The sequence below is a fragment of the Chelonoidis abingdonii genome, chromosome 1, assembly GCF_003597395.2.
Source record: "Chelonoidis abingdonii isolate Lonesome George chromosome 1, CheloAbing_2.0, whole genome shotgun sequence".
NCBI lineage: Eukaryota > Metazoa > Chordata > Testudines > Testudinidae > Chelonoidis > Chelonoidis abingdonii.
The window spans coordinates 351,609,491-351,631,620 of NC_133769.1; the positions used below are offsets into that span (position 1 = coordinate 351,609,491).

Below are 22,130 nucleotides of genomic sequence, written 5' to 3' on the forward strand. Positions count from 1 at the left end.
ATATAACTAAATTATTGTTGTATGTAAAGTAAATAACATTTTTAAAAATGTTTAAGAAGCTTCATTTAAAATTAAATTAAAATGCAGAGGCCCCGGACCGGTGGCCAGGACCAGGGCAGCGAGAGTGCCACTGAAAATCAGCTCATGTGCCATATTCGGCATGCATGCCATAGGTTGCCTACCCCTGGACTAGAGGATCCATACAGCGGTGGATGTTCTGGACCTGTCTCTACACACCCACATGCCTGCTGCACAGCAAGTCCGCAGGGAGCAGCACTGTGCACCATGCAGACCATGCACACTTCACACATACTCACTTCCTACTCCAACACTTCATGCGGAACTGCACCAGTTCTATTGCCCAGGGCCTATCTTTGGCTCCAGCGGAAGGGCCAGGTTCTGGCTCTCTTTTTAAATGAACATGCTAACATATACAGAGCAACTTCTATTAGAAACTGGGAAAGATCAAAATAAAAAAGACAACCTTACTCTTATGCCAAGTACAAGTATTGCCCTTGATGCTAAACACAAACAATGCAAGGATAATTTACAAAAGGAAACCTCAGAACAAAAGTTTTGCATTTACATTAAACCACCTAAATGCTGATTTTCATTTCAACACAAACTTCACATTTACTTTCCTGTTCTTAAAGCACTTTGAAATTCCAGAACAGGAATTCGGGACAAACTTCCAAATACATGCTCTTCAGTAGTATTTCACAGTATATGGTGCCCTTCATCCCTAAGTATCCTAAGGCGCTTTACACATGATCGGGTAAATGCTGTTCTGTGTTGTGTGCATTTGCTGTGGGGAGAAGAGCATGCACATGAAGTCTAAGTTGAAGTGTCAGAGTAAGGAAGGAGACTGGTCTCTTGAGTGCTATGCTGGGAAACTGGTTAATGTGGCCATCAGCACACCATGGTTCCAAGGGTTAGCCTGCTGGACTCCTGGGCTCATGTGCAGATGATGGAAAGTACTGCACAAACAAAAGGAGTTACATGATATCTATGTGCTGTCCTATGAATGCTATAAAGATGGCCCAATGACCTCCTTTTCCTCCTGCAATGCAGCTCCTAAAGTGTGAAGGCAGAATTTTGCTCTCTATGGGTAGGTTTACATTGCAAGCAAAGGTGTGTTTGTAGCATGGGCAGGTATATCATGCTAGCTGTAATCTGCCTAGCATGGATAAAAACATTAGTACAAACATGGTGGCATAGGCTTCAGCATGGGCTAGCTGCTACCCTACAAACCCTGCAGGGGCCTTGGGTATGTGCTCAGATTGTTTGCCCACACTAAAGTGCAGGATTCCCTCTCTAAACTACCATTGTTGTCCATTCTAGCTACATTAAAGCTAGCATAGGTATGCCTATCCATGCTACAGTCACGTCTTTTCTTGCTGTGTAGAAATACCCTATGTGGTACTTACACACACACTGGAGGAGAAGGCAGAAGTTATCCGGATAATCAAGCTTGCTGCCTTGGGGGCCAACTTCCAGGGGATGCCGTGCTGCTCAGCCTTTTTTCCTTTTTTGCACTCTACTGACTGACTCTCCGGCCGCTGTTTGCACTACTGATTGCCCTGCTCTTTTTACCACCCCCGCCCCCAACCTCTTGGGGGGCGGGTGGAAGAGGGTACCAAAAACTAGCCTACCTGTCAAAATGCCTGTGGTCACTCCTGTGGACAATCTATGCACAGCACATTGTACAAGAGGAGGGGGGAATTTGGTTAAAGATACTAGGGGCAAGTCCCTATTCTTACAAAGCGTCATGCAATCTTTAATGGCCACACAGGGAACGGAACACCTTGGGTTTTAAAGGCTTCCTTCATTAGATCGCCTGGGATTCAGGTTATGTCCTTTAGAAGGAAGAAAGTCTGTTTCATACACACTCAGCCACCCACCCCGCATCGGGATTTGAACCTCTGGTTCCAGTAAGTCTAGATGTTTTAGAGCTACTGCTAGAGACTCAGCCATTCTCTCTGGCTAAGCAACAGTAGCATGTTTACATTTATGCATTTAATGCAACATTTTAAATCTAAAGACAATTTTACTGAGTTGGGCACTATCCACTTCTTCTCATGGACTTACCCGCTATAAGAGCATGAAGTTCATCATCCAGGTTTCGCACCCAGCGCAGGAAGCAACTAGTACCCTGCATTTGTGGGAGAAATACAATAGCCTCAGTTAGTGCTTTATTTAAAATGTTATTAGTTTGGTTACATTACAGTATAATCCAATAATAATTCATAAATATCTATATAAGATATTCATTAAGGATCAACAACCACCTCATTGACTATTGTCCCTACTGCTGCTATACCCATTTATGAGACTCGCATCACGGGGGTTCCTGGGTGCACTTTATGTATTTTATATTAAGAGCAAACAAAATTTTCTCAACATTTGGAAGCATATACTGTGTGATCAATGAAACTAACCTTAAACTTACTCTGAAGGGAGAGGGTAAAATCCACATGCTGTCTGATCACTGTCCACATATTTGTAGCAGCTTAATTTGTTCATCAGTCCCTCCCCTCCCCCACTCAGCTGTGAGGAACAAGAGTAGCCAAAGAGGATGTGAAGGGTAGAGGAGGGTGACTTTGGTTGATCTCCACAACGGCCAGAACACCCCCCAATTCCTCATGTGTCCACCCAACAGATCCATGATGTTTTGATAAATCGGGCTCCCAGAAACCTAAAGAGCAACTTTAAAATTTTGCAAATAGCTAAAAGTCCTAATGGAATTGCGGTGTTGTTGTTGCCATGTTGGTTCCAGAATAGTAGAGATAAGGTGGATGGGAGCTGCGATTGGCTGAACCTGTGCACGTGGCAGGTAAACAAACCAGCCCGGCCCGCCAGGGGGCTTACCTCAGCGGGCTGTGTGCCAAAGGTTGCCGATCCTTGATCTAGCCTTACCTCCTATACAGCACAGGCCATTAACTATCACCTAGTTACCCTTATATTGAGCCCCCAAATTTGTCTTTGACTGAAGAATAACTTGTGTTTGGCAAAAGTATATCTTCCAAAAAGCATCTGAAGATATCAAGATTTTTAAGTAGTGCATGATGTGTCCTCACTGCATCTTGTATTCCATTTTTTTGGCTTGCAATAAGTGAGTGATTAGAAGGTACTATATAAGACCTGCTTACTTTACATTATGCTTAGTAGGTGAGGTATAGATGTGGTTCTCTGTGACATATCTCAAACCAGAAATAAAAAACAATGTAACCCACATCCAACAAGCAGTCACCCTTAAAGACTAAAAACATCAGGCAGAATATTTCATCCTTTATACACTCCAGTAAAAGATTTGAGTAGCTGCCATTTTCGTAAACTCTCAACAGCTCATTTGCGCAGTTCCAAAATTTTTAGTCCTGGTAATTAACAATTACTTGTGTCTAATTCTAGTCACTTTAAATGAAAAATAAAATTCTGTTTTCTTGCTTTGCAGCTGGTAACAGTTGATTACAAAAGTAAGACAGTAGTTTGTAGCTTTTGAATACTCACATACTTATGTCTGAATAAGCAACTGAAATATTGTTAATATGGTTAAGGATACGAAATTGCCATAGTTACATCAACATTTGAGTATTGCAGCATGCTCTACATGTGGCTATAGGTTGGGCCCGATTCTCAGCTGGTGTAAATCGATATAATTCAGTTGACTTCAAGGGATCTGCACTAATCTACATCAGCTGACAAGCCAATATATCACTTCAGAATCTGAAACTGGAGCAGAAGGTGGCTTCCCAAGTAGTGAGTGGAGTGTCCTAGGATTAGCACAAGACACCTTATCCTGCAATTTTTTGCTGGTAGCTTCAAGGTTGTTACAAGCAGGAAAAATTGTTGTCATTAAGCGCTGGGGATAGGATACGAAGCAACGGGCTTACACTGGAGCAAGGGCAATTTAGGATAGACATTAGGAAACCTTCCCGTCAGCGTAGTTAAGCACTCGAATAAACTGCCTAGAGAGGTTGTAGAATCTCCATTATTGTCTAACCTGTTCTTAAAACCTCCAAACACCTGTCAGGACTGGTCTACTTATTACTTAGTCCTGTCTTGAGTGCAAGGGGTTGGACTAGCTGACCTACTGAGGTCCCTTCCAGTCCTACACTTCTATGATGCTAAGGTAGAATTGAAGATGTTGGTTTTGAGCTAAAAAACCCCAAGTGGCCTGGGAGATGCCTACTTGAAAAAGTGCTCCTTCTCATGGGCAATAGTCTTGCTGCAGACAATAGAGGTGCCTAAGCTAGAGTCTCCTCCGCGTAACAGAAAGCGCTGCTGACACTATCCGTGATGGTCTTTTCACTTTAGAATTCACTTCCCTCTAGGTCTGAAATTGCTCAAATCTGCTCACTTTCAGGACATACTGCAAACCTCATCTGTTTTTTGAGCACTCGTGGGGAGAATGGCAGAGTAGATCCTGAGCTTGGGCATTGGCTTGACATTTATGATTTGATGACAGCGAGACTTTGTTATGGGCTGAGGGTCTGTACAATGTCAGAATGTTTAAGTACAGATGGGCCTTTTTTGTTATTTTTGAAATCAACATAAATAAATTATACTAAGTTTTCAATGTTTTTACACTTACTTTGTATATACTGACAAAAGATCCCAGAAAAGCGCCAAGCTGGAAATTTTCCTTGTTATAGAATAGAGAAAGCAGCCGGGAAGGTTTTGTAAACAGATGCCTGAACGCTGATGGAATTCGAAGGCAACACTGGATCAGGTAACCAACACTAAACATTCTAATGAAGCCCTGGAGGAAAAGTTAAGAAACAGCAACTTAAAAAAAACCAACAAAAACCATGAGCTACATGAGTGCACTAGTAGCTTATTTTTGAAATGCAGCATTTTAAAAGCTCACTTTGTTGACATTATTTGAAATGTACCCTCCCTTCTTGGAACTTGAAACTAGCTTTTTGAACTAACTTCCCTGTAAAATAACTAAGGAAATAGAATCCTAGACTGCCTAGATTGACTGCCTTTCTTTTAATTTAAATGGAGACTTAAAAGGCCTTAAAGGACACACACTATCTCTACTCCAAAATTCTGTTCCTTGAAACAGTCCTGATGGCTTAATTTCCAGATTATTCTCTCCCTGCTTTCAACCACAGTTGGGTATGGAAAGGAAAGCAATGTGGTGAAGAAAATACGCCACATACTCAAACATCTGGAAGAAGTGCTGAGGGAGGGAAAAAGCCCATAACAAAACAAAGTCCTTTCAGAAAACCTGTGAATTAGACAGCGACACTGACTCCTTGGCACATGCCCATGTTCTCTAAACAAACCACCGATCTGGAGGCTTTGCAAAGTCTGCTGTGAAGAAAGTGCAAACCCAGAAGAGATCATGTGCAGAACTGTTAAAAAAGATAAATAGGCTCATATGAAATGTTTCCTACTGCTCCACCCTGAAAGGCTGATATGTCTCAGAGTTTGTTTTGTAAAATGCCAAAACTCAGATTGGGTTGGTTCTTTTATTCTAAATTCTTTTCTTTTTCTGTTTCTTGTAATTTTCTCAAAAGCTTTTTATGCCTATTCTTAGTCCACAGGTGACCATCTCTGAAAAGTCTGAAGAAATCTGTCCGCTCATTTAAAAAAAATCATCCAAGTGTGAGGAAAAAAAGCTTCACCCTTTAAGAAAATTACTTAGAGGCCTCTTTTTTCCTTTTCTTTTAACAGTTTGATAATTTAAGAACAGTTTATTTTAAAGCATAAATCTAGGTATTTCTCTCTCTCTCCCCAAATAGCAGAAAACGCTTTTTTGGTTCATTTGAAAGTATCTGAACATCATGTGCTGAGCCCTGGTAGTACATTCTTACTGAATTAAGCAGGCCTCTGAGTGGGATGTTCCAAATGTTCAAGATTTCCATTATTTGATTGTAAAACCACTGGGCAGAGGATTGGAATTAGCAATCTGTCCAATTCAGAAATTAAAAATCTGTGCATCATACATGACATTTTAATCCCTCATAAAGAGTCCCAAAGCTTTATTCTGGTTAAACATTGTTCAGCAACACTCTTTTCTTGCAACAATAATATTGCATAACTTGTTACTTGTGAAACTGTTTATGAAACAAAGTAAATGGGGGACAACAGTTAAATAACAATGTTTGGAAGTGGACGGACAGTATTAGTGCATTCTAGAATAAATGTATTGTGTGTTTTACAATGTTGCTAGTGAAGAGGCAGTAGCCAGATGCATGAAATAGCTGCTATTTCTCCCTCACATTTGGCTTTAAAAGCTAAGTAAATTATGTTCTCTGAGGCTCTTTTATCTCATATTTTCTAAATAGTTTATATCACAGTGAGGTATGATCATATAACAAAAACCTCTATTTCAAAGTTTATGGGCAAGGCAGAATTAACTTTACTCCATGAATCTTAACTCTGAATTTTCTGACTTCTGTGTAATTAAAATGTCAAATTTAAGATGAATTTAGATTATGTAAAATTACAGGAAGTTTTACAATAGTCACAAGCATAGGACAGATGGACTAGACCATGACATTGTATTATGCTATTCCAATCTGCATACTCTCTAGCACATGAGTAACCCATGATCAGTCTCACTGAAATATGTGGGTTTGCAGGATCAGGTCCTTAGCTCTCATGTGTAACAAACAGTAGCAATACCTATAAATACTGAATCTTTATCATTAGTTCAGTGAGCAATCAAGAGACAATTTTACAAATAGTTTATAGCTGATTTGCACTACCTGTAGTCACACAAAAAATTCTGTTTTGTAAATTATAAGCTCATCAATTATAACTTTTATTCTCCACAGAAAGATATCAGATCACAGGCAAATGAGTGGGGGAAAAGAAAAATATAAACAATACACAAAAGAGGGAAATTAATACGCACTGAAATCTCTATATTAACCCTTTCCTTAGGAACCATCTACGTTGCAGAAATTTTATGATTTTGATACAAAGAGCCAGAAATAGCAGTGCAATTAAATTACACATCTGCAAAAATCATCTGAGTTCAATTTTTTAAAAGAGATTCTTTAAAAATATCTTTATAGTATTAAAACTCAATTCCAGAAATGTATATATTCAAAACAGAGTTAAGTAATATACCAGAAGTCAGATAAATCGTAGCAATGAATCCAAATAGTATTAAATCTTTCCATTTTTTTATAGATTTGTTTTCAAATTAAACGTAGAATCATTTACAAATTGAACTGTTCAGTATAGTATCCCACATCTCTTGAAACAATAATGAAATAAAATAAAATAAAATAAAATTAAAATAAATAATAATTAAACAGATTGTAACCACTGGAGTATTCTCCTAATTTCCTTCTAGTCACCATGATTATGAGGTAAACTGTACTGCTCATCTGCTGTTATCATCAGCATTGGCACAGAGAAACTGAAGTTCATCATTTTAGATACACACTGCTGGCTAACATATATCTTCTTTTAAATTACCTGCTGGAATCAAGTGGATCAAAGGAGAAAGAGCAGGATCTTCAAATGCCTTTGTTGGGCTAGACAAACCTTCACAGAAGTCTACAGAGCCAAGACACCCAGATTATTTCAAATTCTAAGTGAAGTTTATGAAAATGAGGTGATCCACTAGCCATCTATCAAAGATAAAGATAAAAGGCTACTGCAGGTTATACTAGCTCGCTAATATGTGTCTAAATATGGAGCAGGAAAGAGAAAAAGAGAATATGATGGTAATGTATGTATGACTATGATAATAGGAAGACAAGATGTTCAATGATAAGGGAAAATATAATACGGAGGAAAACTTTTGGCTGTAAGTAGTTCACCAGAACAATCTCGTATTAAAAATCAATTCAAGAACAGAATTACAAAAACATGCTAGAATTCTGCCAGCAGAGACCTATTTCTGATCTTTTCCAGAGCTGACCTTTGGAGGAGCTCAAGACTAAAAATCAGAAAACTAGCCATACTTAAAAACCTACAGATCTTTAAAAATCCATATGAACCAAAATAGGATATGATTCCATAAACATATTTTTCACTAGTTTTATTAATAAAAACAAAAAATAATGAGATGACAAACCTATGAAAGCAAAGAAATTCAGAGGTCTCTCTGCCACTTAAACATTAATTCCTCCCACCTGGCTGGATGTATCAGATACTATATTGAAGCCTATGAAAAATGAAAATATGAATCCAAAGGCGTAATAGTGTTCTCTAACAATAGAACAACCTTTTCTTTGAGCTTTGCTTTTCTTCGTTTAAAGTCAGGCTGAATATTAGTTCAACTTAATTTCTGTAAGCAAGTTTCTAGTTTTGTCTGTCTGTCTGTCTGTTTTTGGGCAGGGAAGTGACATGGGAGCCTGGGAAACAGCTAGGTGGATGAGATACTCCGCTATTTCCTTGTTGCTTTTCCCTCTCATCATGCTTTGTATTGGAGTGACCTCTTCTTCAGCATCCATTAACACTGCTCCTGGGGTAGGACAAAAGGGGTGCTATGGAGCCACCAGCCCTTACTGGCCCGAGGAACTCGTAACCTGAACTCTGATTCAGTGCACTGAGTTACAGATATACAGTAGTGCTAACACAATTTCCAGTTCATCCTTATATTTTAATACATATCACATCCACCATTCAGACCAATGGGAACTTCAGTCACATTTGAAGTACTTTATTCTTTGACGGTGTCAACAAACATGGACAAGGATGATCCAGAGAATATAATACACTTGGACATTCAGAAAGGCTTTGACAAGGTCTCACAACAAAGGCTCTTAAGCAAAGGAAGCAGTCATGGGATAGGAGGAAGGTCCTCTCATGGATCAGTAACTAGTTAAAAGATAGGAAACAAAGGATCAGAATAAATAGTCAGTTTTCACAGTGGAGGCAAATAGCAGAGTCTCCCAAGGATCTGTAATAGGACCAGTGCTGTTTAACATACGAATAAATGATCTGGAAAAAGGGGTAAACAGTGAAGTGGAAAAGTTTGTAGATGATACAAAATTACAAAAGATAGTTAAGCTGAGTTACAAAGGGATCTCACAAAACTGGGTGACTGGACAACACAATGGCAGATTAAATTCAGTGTTGGTAAATGCAAAGTAATGCCCACTGGAAAACAATCTCAACTATACATACAAAATGATGGGGTTAAATTAGCTATTACCACTCAAGAAAGAGATCTTGTTGTCATCACGGATAGTTCTTGGAAAATATCTGCTTAAACTAAAAGAATGTTAGGAACCATTAGGAAAGGGACAGATAATAAGACAGAAAATGTCATAATGCTACTATATAAATCCATGGAACACCCACACCTTAAACACTGCATACAGTTCTGGTTGCACCACCTCAAAAAGATATATTAGAATTGGAAATGGTAGCAAAAAGGGCAACAAAAATGATCAGCAGTATGGAACAGCTCCCATGAGGAGAGATTACAAAGACTGAGACTGTTCAGCTTGGAAAAGAGATAATTAAGGAAGGATATGATAAAGGTTTATACGATAATGAATTGTGTGAGAAAGTGACTAGGGAAGTGTTATTTACCCTATCATATAACACAAGAACCAGGGGTCAACCAATGAAATTAAGAGACAGCAAATTTAAAACAAACATAAGGAAGTACTTCACACAACGCACAATCAACCTGCGTAACTCGTTGCCAGGGAATGTTGTGAAGGCCAAAAGTATAACTGGGTTCAAAAAAGAAACAGATAAATTCATGTCGACTAGGTCCATCAATGGCTAATAGCCAAGATGGTTAGGGATGCAACCCCATGCTCTTGGTGCCCCCCAGTCTCTGACTTCTAGAAGCTGGGACTGAATGACAAGGGATGGATCACTTGAGAAATTGCCCTGTTCTGTTCACTCCCTCTGAAGCATGTGACATGGGCCACTGCTCGAAGCAGGACACTGGACTAAATGGACCATCGGTTTAATCAAGTATGGCCGTTCTTATGTTCATTAAGCTAAATAAATTGAGCTCCTTGAGTCTATCACTGTAAGGCAGGTTTTCTAATCCTTTAATCATTCTCCTGGGTCTTCTCTGAACCCTCTATAATTTATCAACATCCTTCTTGAATTGTTGACACTAGAACTGGGCACGGTATTCCATCAGCAGTCACACCAGTGCCAAATACAGAGGTAAAATAACATCTCTACTTCTACTCAAGATTCCTCTGTTTATGCATCCAAAGATCACATTAGCCCTTTTGGTCATAGCATTACATTGGGAACTCATGTTCAGCTGATTCTACACCGTGACTCCCAAAACTTTTTCAGAGTCACTGCTTCCCACATCCTGTAAGTATGGCCCTACATCCTTTGTTCTTAGATGTGTACATTTACATTTAACTATGAAGGTGTGCAATAGCTAATCATATGTTGTCTTAACTTAGGCCCTGATCATACGAACACTTATGCACATTCTAAATGTTACTACTATGTTAAGTCCAACTGAAGACATGGAATTTTACAGAATTTATATATTAGGCACACAATTTTGAAAATTCTGACTAAAATAATAATAAAAAAACAGGTGCTGAGTGGTTCTCTTTTCTCATCCCAAGGAGGGGAGGAGGTATTTTCTGTTAGTTATTCTAGTTGTGTTGTTTTTACGTCACTTTATCTTTAGTAAAAAAAAAAAAGTTACAATTATCCTGAATATTTTGTAAATATTTTATTACACATTTCCAGATCTATTCAGCAAAACACTTCACATCCCACTGACTTCAATGGAACTTCAGCATATACTTAAATACTCTGTCGAATCAGAGGCTACCACTGTCACTGAGTTTGCTGAAATATTGCACAGCTCAAAAAAAGCGATAAAATAATACTGAACAAGACACTGAGCTGTATAAATATAAGAAAATAACTATTGTACTATACCTCCTCTAAACCTTTATCTTAATGTAGCGAGCCTTGCTATTAAAAAACCAAAAGAGATAAATTCTAACAGAATGAACTATTTTTAATGGGGGGAAAAAAGCATTTTAAAGATAAAATATAGCAGAAGCATCTGGAAAAGCTAAACTGCCTAGAAATCAATTTTTGCTTCTCCATAAATAAAAAAATGTAGATTATTAAAAGATCAAGATCTGCTGAAGTTTCACTCAAAACTAAGACCATGTAGCAGGTGGTCCCACCTGTGCCAATCTTCTCCACACAGTACTCCTCTGAAAAAATGCACTGTCCACATTATGGAGGAGGCTAATTCATGCCACTGGACATAGACAGCTCTCTCTGTCTGCAGCAACTGTGGACAATCTCCCATTACTCCTTAAAATAAATTAATAGACAAGCGAGTCCAAAATCAAACACCACTGTGCCAGACATGCACAGCTGTAAGTGTGCCACTGCTGATCTGTCTGCCCAGCACAGCACATTCCAGGTGCTTTTTTTAGGATAGAGCTGCAAATGGAATCAGTTACGAAGGCCTCATGTAATTAAACAAGTTTATTTTTTGCTGATCCATTTTTTTCCATTCACTTTAGGTTCTCAGACTATTGCAATTGTATTTCCAAGTGAAAGAAAGAAAGAAAGAAAGAAAGAAAGAATCTTGCTCAGAAGATGGTTTTCACAAACTTATAACTGATTCTTTTTATAATGAAAAAGCATGACCAACAACAGACTTCAGAGGCTAAGACATATGGAATCTGCATTTGTCCATTATAACTTACATATTCTTTTTCTGTACTAAACTTCATATATTTTCACCAGTCTCTGTGAGTGTTTACAAAAAATGCCAGATTCATACTTACTTTAATGCAATATGAGATGCAATTGTCTTCATAATGTTTACAGCATCTATGTCTTGGACCATGTTTGCATCTGCAAAAGAAACAACAAAATCCATATTAACCAGAAGTTGGCTTTACTGTAATCTACTAGAGATTTTACAAACTTTTTCTTGTTAAATATGTATACAATAGTCTCTTGCTATTTCCCCACTATTTATTTTGCATGCCACCTTTTGACAAAGTCCTACATGACATTCTCATAAGCAAACTAGTGAAATGTAGTCTAGATGAAATGACTATTGGGGGGTGCACACCATGTTGAAAGTTTGTACTCATAGAGTAGTTATCAATAGTTCGTTGTCAAACTGGGAGGGCATATCTACTGGGGTCCCATTGGGGTCAGTCTGGGTTTGGTACTAGTTAATATTTACATTTATGATTTGGATAATGGAGAGAAGAGTATGCTTATACATTTGAAGATGATGCAAGCTAGGGGAGACTGCAAGCATTTTGGAGGACAGGACTGGAATTCAAAACAACTTGACAATTTGGAAAATTGGTCTGAAACCAACAAGATGAAATTCAAATAAGACAAGTGCAAAGTACTACATTCAGGAAGTAAATAATCAAGGGCAAAACTAAAATTGGTGTATAACTGACTAGGGTGATAGTAATGCTGAAAAGGATCTGGGAGTTATAATGTATCACAAACTGACTATAAATCTACAACATGACACAGTTGTAAAAAGGGCTAATATCAATCTGGAGTGTATTAACAGGACTACTGTATGTAAGACATGGGGGGTAATTGTCCCACTCTTCTCCGCATTGATAAGGCTTCAGCTAGAGTACTGTGTTCAGTTATGAGCACCACACCTTAGGAAATATGGGGACAAACTGGAGAGAGTCCAAAGAAGGGCAACAGAAATGATAAAAGGTTTAGAAAACCTGACCTATGAGGAAAGGTTAAAACACTGGGTACCTTTAGTCTTGAGAACAGAAACCTGAGGGGGGACCTGATAACAGTCTTCACATATGTTAAGGGCTCTTATAAAGAGGATGGGGATCAATTGTTCTTAATGTTCACTAAAGGTAACACAAGAAGTAATGGGCTTAATCTGTAGCAAGGGAGGTTTAGGTTAGATATTAGAGAAAATGTCCTAACTATAAGGGTAGTTAAGCACTGGAAGAGGATTCCAAGGGAGGTTGTGGAATCCCCATCACTGGAATAGGTTGGACAAACACCTGTCAGGGATGGTCTCGGTATAATTGGTCCTGCCTCTGCACAGGAAGCTGAATTACATAACCTCTTGAAGTCCTGTCCTACATTTCTGTGATTCAACTGTAAGGCACAGTGTACTTTTATGAAGTCATCAAAGTACAGTACAAATAAAACAGTACTTTATTAGTATTTCAGAAGTACACGTATGTGAATTTTGATCCAATCCTCTTTTCCATGCTAAGCTTGGGTAAATGGGCTATGCCTGTAAATTCTCCACTTTTGCCAATGGGAAGGAATTATGAACCATCCCTCCAAGGCCACAGAGCTGTAGCAGGGCCTTTCTGCAGCCTATGATCACTGACACGCTCCCACCCACCCAAATTAGACTGATGCTGCTGTTTTGGTGAGGGATCCACTGGGCATACTGCAATCCCTCCCTGAACCATCGTGGGGCCTACTGGAGGGGACTGCAGAGGCCTCTCTTAACCATGATCATTCCAGTGCAGTGTAGTCCAGGTGTTTATGATACAGATTTTCTGCGGCCCTTACTTGGGATTAGGGTTTGGCTCAAAGCATAAAGTGGAGATGATTTTAGGGAGGATGGGATGTGTGGACTTTACAGTAATTAGACTTGTATGACACAGAATTAAAGAAAAGTCATTTCATACTAGCTCCAAAAATGATATTTTCTTGTAGTCAATTATTTGTGGTTTAATACAAAATAAATCACATAATTTATATACTGTGTCAAATATCTTGGAAGCTTTGAATCATGTATTGTAAAGTATATTGGCCATAAATCATCCACAAGGTTAGTTTATGTAGTAAAAATTGTAACGAGAACGTGATCATGTTACAGACATTTAGAATCAATTATATCTGAAAGGAAACATATGGACGAGAAACTTGAGAAAATATTAGGATTAAAAATGCAATGGTTTTTGAATGTATGGGAAGAGGGAATCTGGAAATCACAAAGGAAGTATACTCCTCATTTGTTAATCATTTAGCCTTCTAATGTTTAATAAACACATTTTGGCTAGAGGGACACTGATCATGCCTCACTATTTTCAATTAACTCACATCAGAGGTATTTAAAACAGAATATGTATGAAGAACAAGAAAGGGACGGGCCTTCTAGCTATCCCTTAGCTCAATGCTGGAGGTAAGTGTTTCTTTCTATTTGAAGGGCTTCCACTCTGAAATAAGAGCTCTTCATCACCCCTTTCACAACACGGAATACTTAGAACATCTGTTTCTCTACTGTCTGTCAGGAACATACCATAAGAAGGACCAAGTCCTAAAAAGGGGATTGCACACCTTTCTCTTCCATATAAGTAAACAGGAGCTGAGAGTGCTCAACCCACCTACTCTTATTTGTGTGGGTTCACTATAAATGATGCCCAGAAGGAGGCTTCTGCTGTGCTTGATTTACCATCACCAGAACTATTACAATGGAGATTTAGCTAGTGCTCCACCTGTAAACTTATACTGCAGTAATGCTGGATTTGGGACATGGAAGGTCAACTGTGTTACCAAATGAAGAAGGGACAGGTAGGTGATGAAGCCTTGCTGCCTCACTTCAAAACCTTTGTCTATGGGAGAAAACAAGGGGTTTAAGGCTCTCCCAATGTTTTTTGCTGCAGATGAGAGGATGAACTAGAGGCTGACCCAGAACTTCCCTGCCAAAGTGGGGATAGTTGAAGGCTGTTCCTGGATCACTTCACTTCCAATAGGATGAGGAAGCAGTTAGTGAAAACTAGTGAGGATTTTAAGAGCACCCCTGGAACGTTACTCCAGCATGGGCAGAAGAGCCACAACACTGCCCAAAGTGCACTCTTTTGTGAATGGTAGAACTGTGCTTATCCAAGGCCAGTTTGAAAGATCAGTGGTTCAAGTACAGCAATTCAGAAGGCGAACAGAAACAAATGGAGACAGGCAAATGTTTTGTTTTGTTTTAAAATCACCTGCCCATTTATCTGGAATAATGAATGGCAAGTCATCGGTGCCTGCTTTCAAAAATTTAAAATGGCGTGTTCCTCATATGTCATTCGATATAGGCCTGGCACCACGTGTAGCAATTAGTATTATGGTAATGATCAAAGGGACAAAGATGAAGGCCGTATTTACAGGGTTGGGGACTCTATCCTGGGAATTCCAGCAGCAACTGCTGCTGGAATACTGTGTCCAGTCAGTTCTGGTGCCCACAATTCAAGAGGGATGTTGATAAATTGGAGAGGGTTCAGAGAAGAGCCACGGGAATGATTAAAGGATTAGAAACATGTCTTACAGTGACAGACTCAAGGAGCTCAGTCTGTTTAGCTTCACAAAGAGAGGTGACTTGATTACAGTCTACAAATACAAAGATAGGGAACAAATATTTAACAATGGGCTCTTCAGTCCAGCAGAGAAAGGTATAACATGATCCAATGGCTAGAAATGGAAGCTAGATAAATTCAGATTGGAAAAAAGGCGCACATTTTTAATGGTGAAAGTAATTAACCATTGGTACAATTTACCAAGGGCGATAGTGGATTCTCCATCACTGACAATTTTTAAATCAGAATGGATGTTTTTCTATATGATACGTGCTAGGAATTATTTTGGAGAAGTTCTATGGCGTGTGCTATACTGGATGTCCGACTAAATGATCCCAATGGTCTCTTCTGGCCTTAGAATTTATGAAGCAGTAGTCAGTCATTAAGCTATTCTTAAAGGGAAGGGGCAAAACACCCACAAAGCACACCAAAGGACTCTGGTCAAGGGTCCAATAATTAAGAACGGATTTCGTTTTTATTCCAGTTATCATAATTAAATCTACAATTGAAGTTAAAGTCATTTAGGGTCAAATTTACAAAAGTGCCTGAGTGACTTACAAAATTAAGTCTCCTTGACTTAGGCTCCTAAGTGACTTAGGTGCTTTTGAAAATGTTACCTGAAGACTCATTTTCAAAAGTGGCTTAGGCACTTAGCAGTCTACATTCCACTGATTTTCAAAGGGACTTATTCTCCTAAATGCCTAGGTCAGTTTTGAAAAATTGTTTTGAAACGTTCCCCTCAGTAATTTGCATAGTCTAAAAAATTAAATGCAAGTTGGAAAGATTGATCAGAAATCAACAAAACATTAACTAAAGCTAATCTATTTAGAAGCGAAGTACAAAAAAGCTGCAATATTTATGAATAAACACTAAAATATGAAGAGAGGGATTCCTCAAACAATTATATCAAGCACATTGCTGGTGCCTAATAAATAACAAGAAAATCTGAGATTCTTCAAAGCAATCTAAGTGTATTAGGTGCCAGCTCCCACTGAATGTAGACTACAACGACAACATTAATAATAGCAGCAACATATAAATGTTTTGCTATGGCTTCATGACTCCTCTTATAACTAACAATACAACCTCACAAACCCTGTGAAGTATTTGACATACTGTACCCAGGCACTATATGCCACTGAAGTGTTTCGTTAGGTACTAAATATCACCCTAACTGCTCCAAAATTAAAAGAAATATACTATTTGCTTTTATATTACCTAGTTAGTGAATTGTATATCTTAAGTAATAGAGCTAATGCTAATAAATAGGTTTCTCTTTGTTTTACTTTGCTTTTAATATAGCTCACCATTTTGTTATTGCTATTACTCAATAAAAGAAATATAAATCTCTTGAATACAAATTTAAAATAGCATGAAACACTGTTGTTAATATAAATATATGGAGATATACCTATCACATAGAACTGGAAGAGACCCTGAAGGGTCATTGAGTCCTGCTCCCTGCCTTTCCTAGCAGAATCAAGTACTGATTTTGCCCCAGATCCCTAAGTGGCCTCTTCAAGGATTGAACTCACAACCCTGGTTTTTTTGTACTCACACTTTGTCCACAAGTTTCTTTGTTAGAGCAATTATGTTCATTCGCCGTGATACTTCTTCCCGGTGCTTTATCTTTCTGTCTATTTTTGAAAATGCTGCTTCTGGTGAAAATGAATGTGTGGGAATTTCTTCTTTACCTACAATGAACCTGGAAGGAAAAGGAAAATACAAGGCAATTATATTTCTTACTTTACAAACAAATAAAAAACCAAAGTTTTCAAAAGTGAATTCCACAGAGTAGTGTTAATAATTTTCTGCACGTTTCAGCTCTTCTTTTGAGCACGGCCTGAGGTCCCAAATTTAGAAGGCAGGTAAGTGTCATTATCCCCATTTTATCAAGAGCAACATAGGATCAGAGAAGTTGCACAAGAAAATGTCTGGCAGAGCTAGGAATAAAACCCGAGTTTCTAATATGACAGACACAAGACTTAACTGTGCACTGCGTCGCATATGGACCTGCTGGTCTATATGCCTCCTATGGTGCCTGTAAAATGGAGCCACTCCTGTATTCCCAGAGTGCTTTGTAAATATAAATATTAACAAACATACAGGACCCAGGACAAGAAACAGTAGCAATGGATTTCTGCTTATTCCAAGTAGAATGCTGGGATTTAGGATTCCTATCTCTGGAAATGTTGAATGTTCCTTCTCTCACACACATCGCCTACCCCCATGCATTTGCACTGTATTCATTTATTGTCTTCCCCCTTTTGTAAAATAGTCACACATTTGAAAACTCTCCTTTCCTGCCAATTCTATATTATGGCCTCTTTGAAATATGCAATATGTCTCAAAATACAGGAAGGGTTTACAACAGTATGGTTTCTCTCAAGGAAATTCTGGCCTCCTACAAAGCAGCTTCCAGTATACACATTTCCCCAAAATGGTCAATTTGAGCTAAAACTACTGGTTTGGTTTTTTTTAGATACTTACTTAAGTGCAGAGAATGTAAATCCTTTCAAGCCATCTTTGCACCTGAAACAAAAAAATTAGGCTTTTGGTTTTGTGTGACAATCTGCATGCAATGAAAATAAAATCTCAGAGATAAAATATTGATGTAAAGCTGCCCAAGAACAACAACAATTTGGGGATAATGATTTGATTGTTACAAAATCCAATAAAGGAAATAAGTATGCAACTAATTTATAGCCAATGGGGACAACACAGTTTTCAGCATGAAGCACACCATGGCCTTTGGGAATTTCCTGGGAGACTGTGGACAGAGAACACCCAGAACCTCCTGCATCCAAACTTCTTTGATCAAAACTAATAGGGATATGCAGATCTTTAAAGAAGAGAGATCTAGGTTCTATCCCTGCTGTGACCGTGAGATAAATATTGGCCATGGTCTAAAGAAGTAACAACGTGAATTCTTAGGTGGCCACGGATTTGTTAGTTTTACAAAAAATTGTATAACGATCTTGACAAAACGTAAACCTACTGAAAGGGATGAGACGTGTTCTGCACACTTTTTTTTTTAAACACACTCTGAGTTTGAGAGCCAGTTTCTTCCTTCATATGAGAGCTGAATCCTGTACTCCTTACTCTGGAAACAATTTCCACTGTAAAAACAGCATGCCAATTGTATGGCAGTTGCTCTGGTTCTGCAGCCCTTCCCCATGAGTGTATGGGACTACTTTTGTGAATAAGGCTAGCAAGAAAGGACACTAGATTTGTAAAAGTTGATTGTGGTATAAATGTGTAAGATTTGCTCTAATACTCTGATGTTTTAATTGGCAACTGGAGTTTCAGGAGTTTGATGTTTTCTGAACTGGGTGTGTTGACTGCAGTTGGAGCTTGCAGCTGCTACGGATTCTTCCTGGATGACTATCAGCGTACCAGTGTCCTGCTGCTAGGGAAGCAAAGAGCAGCACTTTTTACTCTAGATATTTGTATTTTTTTTTTCTTTTTAGAGGGCTATAAATCAGAGGGGAATAGATCATGATGAAAGTGCATCTACACAGAACATGCAACACATAGAAAAGATGTTATTTTATTCCATCAGTTAAAAAATACATTTTATACTAACAAAAGATAAAATCCTGCCATTATGATAGCCAGTTGCCAAGGCTGGGAGAGTAGCAGTGGCTGAGCAGAAGATCCTTGTGCCATGCTGCCCACGTAGGCCAACATGCCTCAGGAAACCTTGGGGCACCATCATCTCTAGGACATATCACTGCTACTCCAAGAAAGGAGCAGATGTACAGCATTTAGTGCCTGCTGCTGATGGCAGTATGTATATGGGAAAGTGGGGGAATGGAATGGGAAAGTGGCTTGGATTACTGACCAGGCTTGCTTGGGACTATGTACCACTGGATACATGTTATACAACCCTACACAGACCATCATTCGGTTGCCCTCCTGCTCTTGGATGTGCTAATGAGGAGGAAAAGGCTTCTCGTGCTGTCTTTTCTCTTTATCCTAGCAAGCTTGAACACAAGATGACAGAATGTCAGCCAAAATGTTTAGATACATTTAGCTGAAGAAAGAAATTCACAAATCAACAAAGTCTTTCTATATGCTGGCGTCCGCATGTGCTCTTGGTGAGATGTCACAACACTAAGTTCCCTTGGGAAATGCTTCTGCTTCACATGAGAAAGGACTCACACACACATTTAAAGGGATTTATTCTCAACTATGTGCAAAGCTCTCATGAACGGGCAAGCATAATTACACCCAGTATTAGGGAAGCAGAACCAAATATAGTTACTGTTGTAAAAGCTGCTGTGCCCCAAAATATCATATTTTATACACGACCACAGGAGTTCATGATTCCTTACAGACAATTAAAAAACTCATTAATACTAACGCCTTTAATGTACAGAGCATTATAGTTGAAGATTTAAAAGTGTTTTACAAACTTAAAGACTCAGAACACATCTGTGGGGAAACAGCGGGTAAGAATAATCATACCAGTTCTACAAAGAGATAAACTGAGACACAAAGAGTTAGGTGGCTTGCATCCAAAATCACATAGCAAGTCACTGGAACAGCTTGGAATGGAACCCAGGAGTCCTGACACCCAGCACTAATAATAAATAAATAAATAAATAAATAAAAACCCTCCTGTATCAGGAGTTAGGCCCTGATCCTGCAATTGACAGCATGTGGGTGCCTGTGTGAAACCCCACTGACTTCAGGGAATTCCATACAATCTGCGTGAAGGCAATCAACTAAAATTGGGGTCTTAGTCTCTCATTTTATTTTTTCACGTGGCAGTCTTCTTTGCTCAGAATACAAACAAATAAAATGTGCAATTGAAGTTTAAATACACACACAGTCATTTGGAGAGTTTTATACAAACAGTAAAGTAATTAGAGTGCAACCCTGAAAAGTCATTTTGCCTCAGTATTGCAGCTTCAGTTTGCAAATGCTGCAACAATTATTACATCATTACACCAGTAGATGTCCCTAATCAACTGTTACTCAAGCGGAGACAGATCTGGGAGAATTCTTGACCAACATCGTTTCATTAGTAATTTTCTTTTAAACTCACATCAAAGACGACAATTAATAAATGCAGCACTGATCTTAAAACACTACAAGACATCTAAGTTACTCAAATGCAAAGCAATTACCCTAGAAAACATTAAAAACATTTCTGTACAGCCTTTCATAATGCCTATCCTTATTAGCCATCTGTGATAATTAATTCCCACCTAGTTATTAGTTTGTGTGAGAGTCATGATCAGAGTTATGGTATCACTATTATTTACCATTGTATTCATGTGAAACTTTCCAGATAAAATGTACCACCAGTTACATATATGGCTTAATGCAGGGGTTCTCAACCTTTTTCTTTCTGAGGCCCTCCCAACATGCAATAAAAAAACTCTACAGCCCACCTGAGCCACAACAACTAGTTTTCTGCATATAAAAGCAAGGACCGGAATTAGGGGGTAGCAAGCAGTGCAAATGCCTGGGGCCCTATGCCACAGAGGCCCCCAGCAAGTTAAGTTGCTCAGGCTTCGACTTCAGTCCCAGGTGGAAGGGTTCAGGGCCCTGGGCTTCATCCCATGTGGTGGGACTTCAGCTTTCTGCCCTGGGCCACAGAGTCCAACACTGGCCCTGCTTGGCGAACCCCCTGAAACCTGCTCACGGCCCTCAGGGGGCCCCGGACCCCTGGTTGAGAACCACTGGCCTAGCGTATAAGCAATATTACAGATATCATTCTGTTTGGAGCTCTATTTACAGCTCAGATGTATTTAGTTTAACAAAATGAAGGTTAAGGGGTGACTTGATTACAGTATATTAGTACCTAGATAGGGAACAAATATTTGACAATGGGCTCTTCAATCTAACTGTGAAAGGTATAACATGATCCAATGGTTGGGAGTTGAAGCTAGACAAATTCCAACTGGAAATTAGGCACACATTTTTAAGATAGAGAGTAATTGCCATTGGAACAATTTACCAAAGGTTGTGGTGGACTCTCCATCACTGACAATTTTTAAATCAGGGTATTTTTCTAAAAGATATGTTATAGGAATGATCTTGGTAAAGTTCTATGACCTGTGTTATACAGGAGATCAGACTAGATGATCACAATGGTCCCTTCTGAGCTTAAAATCTGTGAATCATTTCCATGTTCTAAACTGCTAACATACATTCAGCATATGGCATCTTTTCTCACAACCCTGAAAGTCATTGGGCCAGATTCTCAACCCCCCAGCTTGGTATAATTTGGGCATCCTGAGCAGCATGAAGAGCCCATACTCTGGTTGCAGCTGGCCAGTTGAGAATTTTCCCTCCAGAAGGGAATTACCCACTGATGCAAAGCCAGGTGAGCCAGCTCCTATGCCAACTGTCTCTTTCTAGTACAGGGGTATGACAGAAGAAAGAGGGAATGGAGCAGAGCTCTAGGATACTCTAACTTACGTCAGGACTACAGTTGGGTGAGTGTGACAACCCCATAAACAGTCCAGGGATCCTCCAACTTCTTGTGCCCAACAGACACACACTTTCCCCTAAAGGGAGCTGCTCTTGCCACAGTCTAGCACAGCTCTCCTGTGTGGAAGCAACATTCAGTCAGGCTTAACAGCCAAGTCTTGAACCAACTCTAATTTTGTTGAGAAAGTCACACTTAGGGTACGTCTACACTGCACGATTATTTCGAAGTAGTTTAAACCGATATTAAGAAACCGATGTTATAAAATCGGTTTTGCGCGTCCACAATGCGATCACAAAATCGATTGCTTGTGTCCATGGTCCAAGGCTACCATCGATTTCAGGAGCGGTGCACTGTGGGTAGCTATTGCGGAACTCCTCCCAAACGAGAAGGAGGTAGCGCAAAATCGATAGTGATAAAAACTCGATTAGGGTTCGTGT

At 39.1% G+C, this 22,130-nt stretch overlaps 1 protein-coding gene across 4 annotated transcripts in view; it reads right to left on the reverse strand.

Annotated features, from left to right (window-relative positions):
- Positions 1–22,130, reverse strand: part of TMEM135 (transmembrane protein 135) — a 465,661-nt gene that overhangs the window by 14,340 nt on the left and 429,191 nt on the right. For all 4 annotated transcript variants that reach the window (XM_075061746.1, XM_075061748.1, XM_075061747.1 and 1 more), the window contains 5 exons: positions 17,736–17,777; positions 16,804–16,950; positions 11,727–11,796; positions 4,592–4,759; positions 2,089–2,152 (listed from right to left, as the gene is read on the reverse strand). In XM_075061746.1, coding sequence (XP_074917847.1) covers positions 2,089–2,152; positions 4,592–4,759; positions 11,727–11,796; positions 16,804–16,950; positions 17,736–17,777 — 491 coding nt within the window. The remainder of the gene's footprint in view (positions 1–2,088; positions 2,153–4,591; positions 4,760–11,726; positions 11,797–16,803; positions 16,951–17,735; positions 17,778–22,130) is intronic.